Below are 12,021 nucleotides of genomic sequence, written 5' to 3'. Positions count from 1 at the left end.
ATATTCAGAGACTAAACATTAGTGTATCGGTAAAGTTACTAGACTAATAGTGCCATGTATGAAACTGAGCCGTTGTAATTAGAGCAATAGTTAGTAGGTAGATTGGAAGACAGCTAGCACAAAGTTTGAGCAACCAAAAGGCATGTTTTGAATTACTTCACTCAAACTCTTGGATCGCCCATTGTGAGTGAGTGAGTGAGTATTTCGCCGCTTTTAGCAATATTCCAGCAACATCACGGCGAGGGACACCATAAATGGGCTTCACAATTTTGGGATTCGAACACGGGTCTTTGGCGTAACGAGCGAACACTTTAACACACATGGCTACCCCACTGCCCCAGGGTAGTCATGAAAGGGGTTCGGTTGAAGGGTGGCTTAATGAAAATGATTGAGTGAGTGAGATGACACAGAAGTTCTTCGGCGTGACGAGCGAACGCTTTAACCACTAGGCTTCCCCACCCTCCCCGCCTATAGATTGGGGATTCGTCCTTTCACATTTATATTATGGTCAGTTTACTCGTTTCATAAAATCAGATAAAACGTTTGAGTGAGTGAGGGAGGGTCTTTATTCCACTTTGAGAGCAATATGTTTGTAAATAATTGAGTCCACATATACAACTTAAATAAATAATCGTACCATTGATTGGCATCATGTGAAAATATCTATAGTAGTCTATACACAGTTGGGGTACTGTGACATCCATCCACCAAGTATATGTCGGCTCAGTGAACTGCGGGTCACAACCAGGGACATATAGGCTCGCACGATGCATGTCATTACATCTACATTACGTATACCGATGCTCATGATATCGATCACTGGATTGTCTGGTCCAGATCCGATTATTTACAGACCGCCGTCATTTAACTGGAATCGAAGTGCGGAATTAAACAACAAACGAACATTCAACTATAAATAATATCTTGATTTTGAGACGAACCCTATTAACCAACACGCCGCCGTATCAGTTCACGTGAAGGTTCCTCGGTGCATTAGATGTGACAGTGACATCACTTCAAACAGATGATCTAATCATTATAACCACCACACAACTCATATAGTACGTCAGCACTTAAAGGACAATACTTCGCACCATCTGGAGACCAGGCGAAATCAAAACGCTGTTTTCACAGTACCAGCGTCGGCTTGCCTCAGTGCGTTTACAAATCAATAAACTTGCATACATTAATACCTAATTTCGGATGATAGTTACGTGTAGCAGATATGAAATTAAATTGAATTTAATGGAATTAAACTGGGTGATTAATGTTCAACTCGAGCACCTTTGTATTGAGGTGAGGAGAACAGTTTTCCTTACATGAGTGAGTGAGTTTAGTTTTACGCCACACTCAGCAATATTCCAGCTATATGGCGGCGGTCTGTAAATAATCGAGTCTGGACCAGACATTCAAGTGATCAACAGCATGAACATCGATCTGCGTAATTGGGAAACGATGACATGTGTCAACCAAGTTAGCGAGCCTGACTACCCGATCCCGTTTGTCGCCTCTTACGACAAGCATAGTCGCCTTTTTGTGGCAAGCATGGGTTGCTGAAGACCTATTCTATACCCCGGATCTTCACGGGTCAGTTCCTTACATGAAGGGGCGGTGGGGTAGCCTCGTGGTTAAAGCGTTCGCATGTCACGCAGAAGGCCCGAGTTCGATTCCCTACATGGGTACAATGAAAAAAAACCCCATTTCTGGTGTCCCCCCGCCGTGATATTGCTAAAAGCGGCGTAAAACCCATGTCACTCCCTACATGAAAATACGTCCCAACTTTTGCGAAACAAACCATCATTTCCATGATTTATATGTAATCAGTGTAAACTATCTCTGTATCCTTATCAAATGTTGAGTAAGTTATGTTTTCACTGATGTACACCCTATGAACCTGTCGACTGTTATTCATGAACACATGTGGCGTTTATTGGGGGTGGGTCCGTCATGGGTATGTGGTCAAAGGGAGATAACCACTCATAATTATTGCAGTGGGTGTCGCATGAGGGCATTTTGAACAGTATTTCAAGTATATCACGGGATGTCAGCTTTAAATTGGGATGGGAACCGGAGTGATAAAGATATATGACTGTATAATTTTGACGAGACCGAACAGCACGGGTTTGGACTGACAAACCTAGGAAGGAAATCTTTTTTTTAAATTCTGTGGTAAGACGTGGTAATTTCTGTGGTGAGACGTAGCGAGCAATAATGTTAGCAAAGCCTGGTGTGTACTTTCTTTTTTACGTCAGTTTATTTATCAAGTTATCAATGCAGTGGAATATCCGATTTCTTCCTGAATGCCCGAAACCCGCCCTTGGTGCCCCCATTATCAAAGATCTGAACTGTTGTCAAAGTGGCCTAAAACCTTCTTCACATACCCCCCAAAACATTGTAAAATGTAAATCTAGCTGACACGAGTGAGTGAGTAAGGGTTTACGACTCCTTTAGCAATATTCCAGCAATAGTTGCATGGTGGACACCAGAAATGATCTTGAGCTTCACACATTGTACCCATGTCGGAAATGGAACCTGGGTCCTTTGGCCTAACGAGCGAACGCTTTAACCACTAGGCTACTCCCTGTAATGTGTTGAGTACAGAAAATTACCCAAATACACTGACCGGCAATAGAAAGTATACATTTTAAAACTGGGTGGACGTCAGGGGCAGATACAGCTTTTTGAGAAGAGTGGGGTGCACACTTCATTTTCAAGAGAATTTCAATGGTCATTTAATAAACCATCAGGACACCCCTGCATCATCTCCCCAACCCCCACCCCGCGCAACATTGTTATGAAACTCGTATTACACCGTCTTGTATCTTTCATTCTTAGCCACCACATGGGTGTGTACATGTACTTTCTTTTCCCAAGCGGTTTTAACAGGGCGTGGTTATATCTTTGATACTTACCCAAATCATATGTGTTTATGTTACTTTTATGTTCTATGTAGGCTACTGAGCACAGGGGGTTGAATCACTGTTTGGACAATAAATTTTAAAAATAAAAATCTAGATTTTTGCAACCGTATATTGTTTTTATATGTTATGAGTAACTTATATTTCAAATTTGAACGAAATCGGCGAGGAAATGGATTTTACAGAAAATTGTCCCACTATACTCATTATGTATTTTATGTAATGTGTGTAGCGGGAGAAGTTTCATCAGTTTTACCTGATGATGGAGCCAGAACAAGCCCTGAAACGTTGTACTCGAGAATAAAAAGAAGATGTAACCCAGAAAAAATCTCTATGTTCATCAAATATCATCTTCTAAAATGCCAATCAAGCATCTAACCCATAGAGCCCCAATATACCCTTTTGCTTCTTTCAAAAGTGAATCAAATTGAACAATTTTATTGATTTTATTGCCATGTTTATAAATGTACTTTGTTCTCTTTTCACAAATGACAAACAGATTTATAGCGATCGTACGTGTGTTGCAACCAGACGATGTAGCGAAATCAAATTTCGTTTCTTGTGTTTTCATGTTTTTGAATATAACCTGTCCTCAAGATGGCTGCGCCCTTGGATAAAGTCATGTGCGCTGTTAGCAGTCAATTATTTCGGTGGTTAAGACGATGTCATCCCGTTGGTGCACAGTTAAGATCATCAGTTTTCAACAGGACACCTGCATTGCAAGGTTGGGTTAATTTGTAACATTTGGGAAGTCTGTTTTATGTGATAATCTTCTGTTGGTAAAGCCCGGGCGTCTGCTGTTTCTCTGAAATCAAGAGTGTGACAGTAGCAGTGTTGGGATCGATGTCGTACAGGAATAGTGCTCTGTACCATCATACCCCCTGTATCTTCCATACGAAATAACGCATACGAGGGACACACGCCAGACTAAAATGTCACACTTACAGCACTACATTCCTTTTTGTTGTGTGAAACATCTAAGATATCGTCACTTTTGAGATTTATCGAGAAAACAAATATGAAGAAAACATTTTGTCTATCCATGTGTGATCATCACATTACGGTTCTATCAACATTACACCTTTTCAGGCATTACAGTTTGATTGCATTAAAATGCAACGTGTATTCTTGTCCCTGAGAACCGCCTCCGTGGTGTAGTGGTTAGAGCGTCCGCCCAGAGAGCGGAAGGTCGCGGGTTCGATCCCGACCGCGTCATACCAAAAGACGTTAAAATATGGTACTTGTTGGTCCCTGCCTGGCGCTCGGCATTAATGGGTACAACAAGGACTGGTCGGCTCGGAGTCAGTATAAGTCTGGGATAGTACAAGCAGCCGCACATACACACTCATGCACGTCATCATATGAGCAAAACATTCTCAAGCACGACGTAAAACCCAATTTCACCTCACCTCACCTCTTGTCCCTGACCTGCTCATTGGCCCTGATCCTTGTTCATGCTTCACTGCTTTTTGATTTTAGGGTTAGTTGCCTGACTATGAGGTTACCTCAGCACTATTTAACTGTGTAAAACATTAGCTTATTGAAAAGTGCAACCTAATATTTATTTCTACATACTATAGTTGTTACTTTTGCTGAAGGTATTGTTGTCGGCACAGGTAATACAGATTTGTACCCAAGGTACGTTTCTGTATACAGAAATTCAAATGTACCCGAAACAAAGTGAAAATACAGAAAGGTACCCAGAAAGGTACCCAGTACCCGGTGGACGTGTCAATATGCCTGCAACCCAAAATCAAACTGTATATAGTTGTTCCTGTTCAACTAATTGCAAGTGGTATTGTGCATTGCGAAATATTTATCATTCTGTATGCGCTTGTCTTATAACGCAATCAAATGTATCAGAAACAACAGTTTCATTCCGACTTGAACTAATTTCATTTTCTAGACATAGCTTTTAGCTCTTTTTATGTCTGTTTCTTTTAGCTGCCTTCTATTCTTCAAGTCAGCAAGAGGAAAAAGATCCATTCCAAGTCTTTTTGCATCGTGACATCCAGAGACTACTTAGAAGGATCACTGGTTTTGATATAATGAAGATCACTCAGCCTAAACCCACACCTCTCTCCAAACCAAAGTACAAGCTTTTGACAGATGAAGAATTGGAGCAGGTCAGTGTGGTGATGTTTTGTTCTAGGGCTGGGATGGGTAACCCGGATATCCGGGACGGGTGGGTAATGAGTTGGACCCGGGTACCCGTCTCAATATCTGGACCCGTTATGATCATGTGACTAATAGATTACAAACAATGTAATATGTTATTCTTTTATGTTGTACTGTCTTTGAAGATTTAGACATTATTTACAGTCACCTGTTTTGAATATAAAACATGATTAAGATATTGAAAAATTCGAATTTTAGCATCCGAGCTGAAGAATATATTGCCATTTCTTACAAATTTGATGTCAGGAATTAACATATCGGGTATCTGGGTAGAGTAGGGTAATAGGGGGTCTGGTACCCGGGTAGATAATTTGGACCCGTCCCAGCCCTATTTTGTTCTTTTGTTTAACACTGCTTTCAGCAGCATTCCAGCTGTATGGCAGCAACCTGTTTAGAATGTATTCTGGACCAGACATCCCAGTGATTGAATGGCAAATGTCAACACACTATTAACCAGGGTTTTATGTGACATGCAAATGTTAGTCCAATACGCACAAATGTAGAGAATGGACGCACAAAAAATAATTCACTGCGTCCAGTGAGTATTATTCATTGTACCGACTACACATCTATGTTGTTTCATAGTTTCATTCACAGCAGTTATATACATCATTTCATTCACCATATAATCAATGATTCATTCCAGTGTCTAAAGAAATTATCAAAATGTACGGTTCTCTACACTGTTACTTCACAGGACCCTTAAATTGTCTGCAAAGACCCTTAGAACTAATAAGGTAAAACATTGATAAACCAATCTAATGTTATGCATCTGTAATTCTAATCTCTGCTACTGAAGTTGGTTAGTTGTACTCAATACACTGGTTATTACTGCTAACACACTGAAAAAGTTGGAAGATAGATTTTGGATGATAAATATACTAGGCACATAAAGAAACTGTGCATACAAAAATTTTAAATCTAAATTGATCAAACCTGTGTAGACACATAAGGATTTAAACTCAGAGATTAGTGACATGTATCCAACATACCTCCACGTGCCACGTTCCGTGACGTCAGTGGGTTCGTCCTTGAGACGTGCAATACGTTGTGTACGTGCATTCTGGGAAAGAGAAACAGAGCAAATGAAAGCCACACAATACTGTCACTTTGGAAAGTTCAACCCCTGCCCTTGCGATCGTTCAAAAAATTAAACGGCTATTGAAATGCATAGCATGCCAAGGCTCACGTCTGCACAACGTCATGAGGCCATTTGGATGGTCCGTGGGGGAATGTCTCAACGACAAGTGGCTGCACATTTCCACTGCCACCGGAACACCATTTCTGCACTGGTGAGACGCTACCAGAACACAAATGACGTCATCGATCGGCCACGTTCTGGACGTACACGTGTAACAATGCCAAGACAGGACAGATGGATAAGGGTGACCCATCTTCGCCGCAGGTTTCAGACTGCAGTGATGACTGCCCGAACCATCCCAGGACTTCGCCGTACCCACCCCAACACAGTTCGACAATGTTTATGTCATCACGGGATCAGACCATGATGACGTCCCGCCATACGGCCTTTCCTGACACAACGTCATCGACAAGCTCGCCGAATGTGGTGCCGAAATCATGTCCGCAGACCCTTGTTTTGGTGGAGAAATGTTGTTTTTACAGATGAGTCCAGGTTTAACATTTCCCATAGTGATGGACGTCAACGTGCCTATAGACGCGTGGGAGAACGTTATGCACAGGCCTGTGTTTTGGAGAGGAATCGCTTTGGTGGTGGTTCTGTGATGATTTGGGGTGGAATAACAGCACACCAAAGAACTCCTCTGGTGATTGTTCAGGGCAACTTAACTGGTGTGGGCTACAGGGATCAGATTCTTCGACCTCTGGCAATTCCTTTTCTGCAACGTCATGGCCCTGGGTTAACATTCCAACAGGACAATGCCCGCCCTCATACGGCAAGGGTTGCTATGGATTTCTTGCAACACCACAACGTTGACTTACTGCCTTGGCCTGCAAATTCACCGGATCTCTCCCCGATAGAGCATGTTTGGGACGACATGGATCGACGTCTACGCTGTCTTCCTCATCTGCCAGATAACGTCCTTGACCTTGCAACAGAACTTGAGAGAATCTGGCGTGACATCCCACAAGCCTTCCTTGCACGTTTGATAGGCTCTATGCGTCGTCGATGCACTGCTGTTCTCAATGCCGATGGTGGACATACCCGTTATTGAGCTTGTGACATGGTCGTTTGACCCCTGTCCCGCTTGTGGACTCGTGACGTCATTGTGATTCACTTTTCAGTTGAAATTCTCCCGACATGTTATGGTCTCATGATCCCTCCATTAAAGTTTATGTGTACCTTTGACATTGTTATCGTACTTATCAACTGGGATAATATTTTGACAATGCACAGTTTCTTTATGTGGCTAGTGTAGAAGCTTGTTATATTTCATATGAAAGGACATGGAGTGGTGATTCTCCATATAAAATTGTTTGTGCATGGTTTGTAGATAGGACAAAAGGCACTGAGACGAGCCAAGCAGCGTCTACAGATGCCCCCTTACATGGGGATGAGACAGCCCATCACAGAAGTGTTGACACAAGATCCAGATCTGGAGGGATTGGAGACATCCAAACTGGTATTCACAGACATCACTTTTGGTGTGTCTGACAGGGTGAGTGAGTTACAGCGTTAAGTGTCACTGACAGGTAATTTTGTGTTCAGCATTTAATCTGGCAACTCCAGGCTGTGGTTATTGTTATGGCAGGTGGTTTAGTTGCAGCCTTCCAGGGGCGTAGCAAGCCAATTTTTTCGTGTAAGCCCGATAGGTTGCAAAGCTTCATATTAAGACAGTATTGAGGGCTTGCCCACCCTTTTAGCAACAATCTTGTGTAAGCCCGGGCTTTTTTTTATAATGGTTGCTACGCCCCTGCCTTCTTAATAATGTACAGTAATAATGTACATGTTCCTACTTTTGTAGAGTCGTTTGATTGTGGTCCGTGATCCAAACGGAACTTTGAGAAAGGCATCATGGGAAGAACGAGACAAGATCAACCAGATCTACAATCCTCGGGAAGGCAGGATGCTGGTGATGCCTCAGATGTTCCTGGACGAAAACCTTGAGGTGAGAAAACTGACTTGCTTCTTGCACCTTCACCTGCTAGTGTTCCCAGCCTGCATCTGTGTATCTGTTACGTGACAATGAAAGGGAGATAAGATCAAGGGAGATAACTACAAATTAGCTGCTGTGGTTCATATGAGCTGGGAGTGATGGTGTAGCCTCGTGGTTAAAACGTTCCCTTGTCATGACAAAGACCTGGGTTAGATCTCCCACATGGATGTTAGAAGCCCATTTCTGGTGTCCCCTGCTGTGATATTGTTGAAATAATGCTAAAAGTGGTGTAAGACCACACTCACTCATTTTAACTGTTTAACCCTGTGTTTTTGAAACCAAATTCAAGCTACATATTTACTCAGATTCCAGTAAAGTATGTGTCTGTATTTGGTTGCAGAATTTATTGAAGAAGAAGAAATATGCTTACATTCTGGACAGAGCCTGTGTTCAGTTTGAGCCTGATCACCCAGACTACATCAGGGTATGTACAGAGTTATCACCCTTTGTTCAGTCATTTTCAGTGACACATTTCATACCAACATTCGATTAAATTCAAACTTGCCCTAATTTCATGTTTCAAATTTGTTTCCAGTCTGGCCAACACACTATTAAACATGCATTCCTAACATTGACCACAAATACAAAAAATGACTTGACTTGACTGTACTTATGAGAACTTCCATGTCATCTCTCTCACTCAATCATTTTCATCCAGCAACTCTTCAACCTAACCATTTTCAACACTACCCTGGGACAGTGGGGTAGCCTTGTGGTTAAAGTGTTTTTTGTCATGCCAAAGATCCGGGTTCGATTCCCCACATGGGTAAATTGTGTGGTGCCCTTTTCTGGTGTCCCCTGCAGTGATATTAAAACCTCAAACTTCCTCCCTCACTCCCTCAACACTACCCTTGACTCAGTATCTTACTGTTTTAGATAACTCACAGATGTTACCAGTCTGTCCATGATCAGCGAGATTATGATGATCTCCGATCTACAAGGCATTTTGGACCAGTGGCCTTTCATTTAGTCTGGAACAAACAGATAGACTACCTGCTGATTGACATGCTGTTGAGAAACCTGTGAGTATATCTCTAACTTCTATTTTTGTGTAAACCATGGTGGCTGATTTGGTAAGATTACTTTGTGTGCTTGCAATTCGGTGCCTCATACAGAGAATGTGGGTTGAAATCCTAGACGGGACTCAACCCAAATTCTTTTTAATCATTACCAGGCTGAGAAAGTGTAACCCAAAATATAACATCAATAAAAAATCAATATTATTATTATTATTTTTTTTTTTTCCAGAGCTCATGATGCTGCTTACTTAGTCAACATTTACCACCTTGTACATACACAGTCATCATCCGCAGTTTACTGCAGAGAGAATCATGAAGAAGATGTTATCAAGGTATTTAATATTGTCTGTGTCTTGTCTCATGCATTCAAACCCGTGAAGGTCCGGGTTAGAATATTGATCTTCAGTAACCCATGCTTGTTGTAAGAGGCGACTAACGGGATCAGGTGGTCACATGTCATCGTATCCCAAATTCGTAGATCGATGTTCATAATGTTGATCACTGGATTGTCTGGTCCAGACTCGATTATTTACAGACTGCCGCTGTTTAGCTGGAATATTGCCGAGTGTGGTGTAAAACTAAACTCACTCACTCTAATGCATTCACACCAGGTTGGGACCTGGGTAAGAATTGTTCTCTACCATCCAATGCTAATCACAGGCAGCAACTAAACAGTTCTGACAGTCAGACTCAGCGTAAAATATGCCCACACCATTGGCGGATACATTTGAAAATGACTTAAGACCACATTGAAGTTAATGTTTGCATTGGCGAGAACCGAGGAGGGGTTCAGTGGGTTTGAACACACACACACACACCCCTGAAAATTCCTGGATCCGCCTCTGCCACACACTTAGGTGATAGGAAAGAGAGTGAGTATGCTGGGGACCTAATCCGATCAGCTTGCACAGGATTCAGGCAGTGCCTGATCCATTGTTTAAGGTGGTAACCATGGGACTGGGATGTGTTGGGATGAGGTGTCCTCTTTGAAGCTGTAAACATGTTTTATGATTGGGTCTTAAGTAGCTTCAAAGGAAGATGAACTGCACTGAGTGAGATAGGATAAGTATGTGATTATAAGATTTTGTTGTCAAAGTTTCAGTTCCACATTCACCCAAGGATACTTAAAATATCATATAATTACAGTCACATGTGTATCTCTTCTTTGATTGGCATTCTAGAAGTTGAGGAGATGTAGAATGAGGATTTTTTTTACGGATATGCAACTTTTATACATAATAAAAAAGTTGTATATTCATAAGATTGTCCTCAATTTACATGTGTATCTTGAGATTATTAGCTAAGAGGATTCGGGTATCATAGATGATATAGAAGTGAAATATGCATCATAGATAGGAGTTAACAATGTATCATAGATATACTCACTCGCTGGCTGTTTTTCCAGGTGTACCTAGAACATGAGTGTAAACACAAGGCGGAACTTGAACTGGCTATCCAGAGTGTGGACCCAGAGAAGGCCAGGGCAGCCAAGGCGGAGGCCATCAGGAGATATACCACGCTGTACCCAAGAAGTACGCCTGACCCTGTCACAACTGACGTGCAGTGATTCAACATCCAAACTGTTGATGTGGATAATCTGAATAACAAGTATGCTGTACTGGGTGGAGAGTACTATTCATCTGTGCCAAGTTGACTCGTCACAACAGTCCAGTAGCTTTGTCAAGACTGCTGGACTGTGTTTGAGTCCATTTATGTCTAACTGGCTCCCATAAAGGTTCCTGTGTGACTGTGAATCTAAGTCAGGTGTATTACAAGTCTACATATGGAAAATCACCTTGATAAAGGCTTAGAGAGGTCATTCCAATGATTTGGATCGAGTTTGCATGAAAACTATCTGGATTGTATATGCCTGTGTATGTGTTATATTATAGGAAATAAGTTAATCACCTGCTTTTTGTTGTCTTATTAAATTCTGGACTCTTTTTCCACAAATTGAGCACAGCTTGAAGAGTTACCTCCCTTACTTTAACAGCGTCCCAAGGCAATGGCATCACTGAGATTGCTTTTCGGACTGAGATCTTTCTTAGATTCAGCATCTCAGCTGTCAGAATGTGCAAATGTGATTATCATAAATATTATTGAAAAATCTCACAATATTTTAATTAAAGATTAATAATAAAAACCATGTTTAACATCAAGGTTACTGCACGAATGAATACCAACAATGTTAACTGATGTTTGGGTTATTCCTAAACGTTAGATGTGTGATACAGAAATTTCAGGATATGTATATTTTGATAGCAATTAACAGTGTAAATTTTGACATAACCGTCAGTTTCACGTAAAAATTAACAATTTTAAGGTCTATGATACATATCACGATACGAGAAAAAGCATCAATATATTTGTAGCAGGATTATCGATACTACGATATCGTCACAGCTCTACTAAACGTGTATAGCACATGGCTTTGATTAACAATAACTGTGGAGCAAGATCCCGTCAGTTTCCAGGGATGGTGAGGTGATGTGTCTAAAGTACCAGGTTCTGTAACCCATCTCAGTAAACACCAGGGCCTCGGTCCACCAAGACACTGTAAGGCTGCGACTGTCATAAGTCTGGGATTTTCCATAACCTCAGAGCTTAAGTCTCTTTGTGAAACAAGAACCAGGCTGTTATTCATCTTCTGTGAATCACTAATCTTTGTGTACAGTACATTCACCCTGCCCACAGGAACCCTGCTATCCAATGATAGATGACTAAATGGTGGAAACTCAAATACCTGCACACACTAGAACAGCCAGTGTTGCA

The 12,021-nt window shown here is 41.5% G+C and overlaps 1 protein-coding gene across 1 annotated transcript; it reads left to right on the top strand.

The window, feature by feature from the left end:
* The first annotated feature begins 3,515 nt into the window (after positions 1-3,515).
* LOC124287478 (28S ribosomal protein S22, mitochondrial-like) lies at positions 3,516-11,154 on the top strand. The gene is made up of 8 exons (XM_046724034.1): positions 3,516-3,642; positions 4,863-5,044; positions 7,568-7,732; positions 8,039-8,182; positions 8,571-8,654; positions 9,107-9,252; positions 9,479-9,581; positions 10,655-11,154. Exons 1-8 carry the CDS (start codon positions 3,516-3,518, stop codon positions 10,814-10,816), a joined length of 1,113 nt encoding a protein of 370 aa, XP_046579990.1. The 3' UTR covers positions 10,817-11,154.
* The last annotated feature ends 867 nt before the right edge of the window (positions 11,155-12,021 follow it).

The sequence above is a fragment of the Haliotis rubra genome, unplaced genomic scaffold, assembly GCF_003918875.1.
Source record: "Haliotis rubra isolate DU_JTF1 unplaced genomic scaffold, ASM391887v1 Scf400, whole genome shotgun sequence".
Taxonomy (NCBI): domain Eukaryota; kingdom Metazoa; phylum Mollusca; class Gastropoda; order Lepetellida; family Haliotidae; genus Haliotis; species Haliotis rubra.
Note: the sequence above shows the minus strand (reverse complement) of the source record. Positions and strands in the feature narration are given on the sequence as shown.

What these genes read in the sequence shown, in the direction of transcription:
- LOC124287478 (XM_046724034.1), top strand. Translation starts at nt 3,516, where the DNA reads ATGGCTGCGCCCTTGGATAAAGTCATGTGCGCTGTTAGCAGTCAATTA. An exon ending in CAGGACACCTGCATTGCAAG is followed by an intron (nt 3,643 to 4,862) that starts GTTGGGTTAATT and finishes TGTTTCTTTTAG; the next exon opens with CTGCCTTCTATTCTTCAAGT. An exon ending in CAGATGAAGAATTGGAGCAG is followed by an intron (nt 5,045 to 7,567) that starts GTCAGTGTGGTG and finishes CATGGTTTGTAG; the next exon opens with ATAGGACAAAAGGCACTGAG.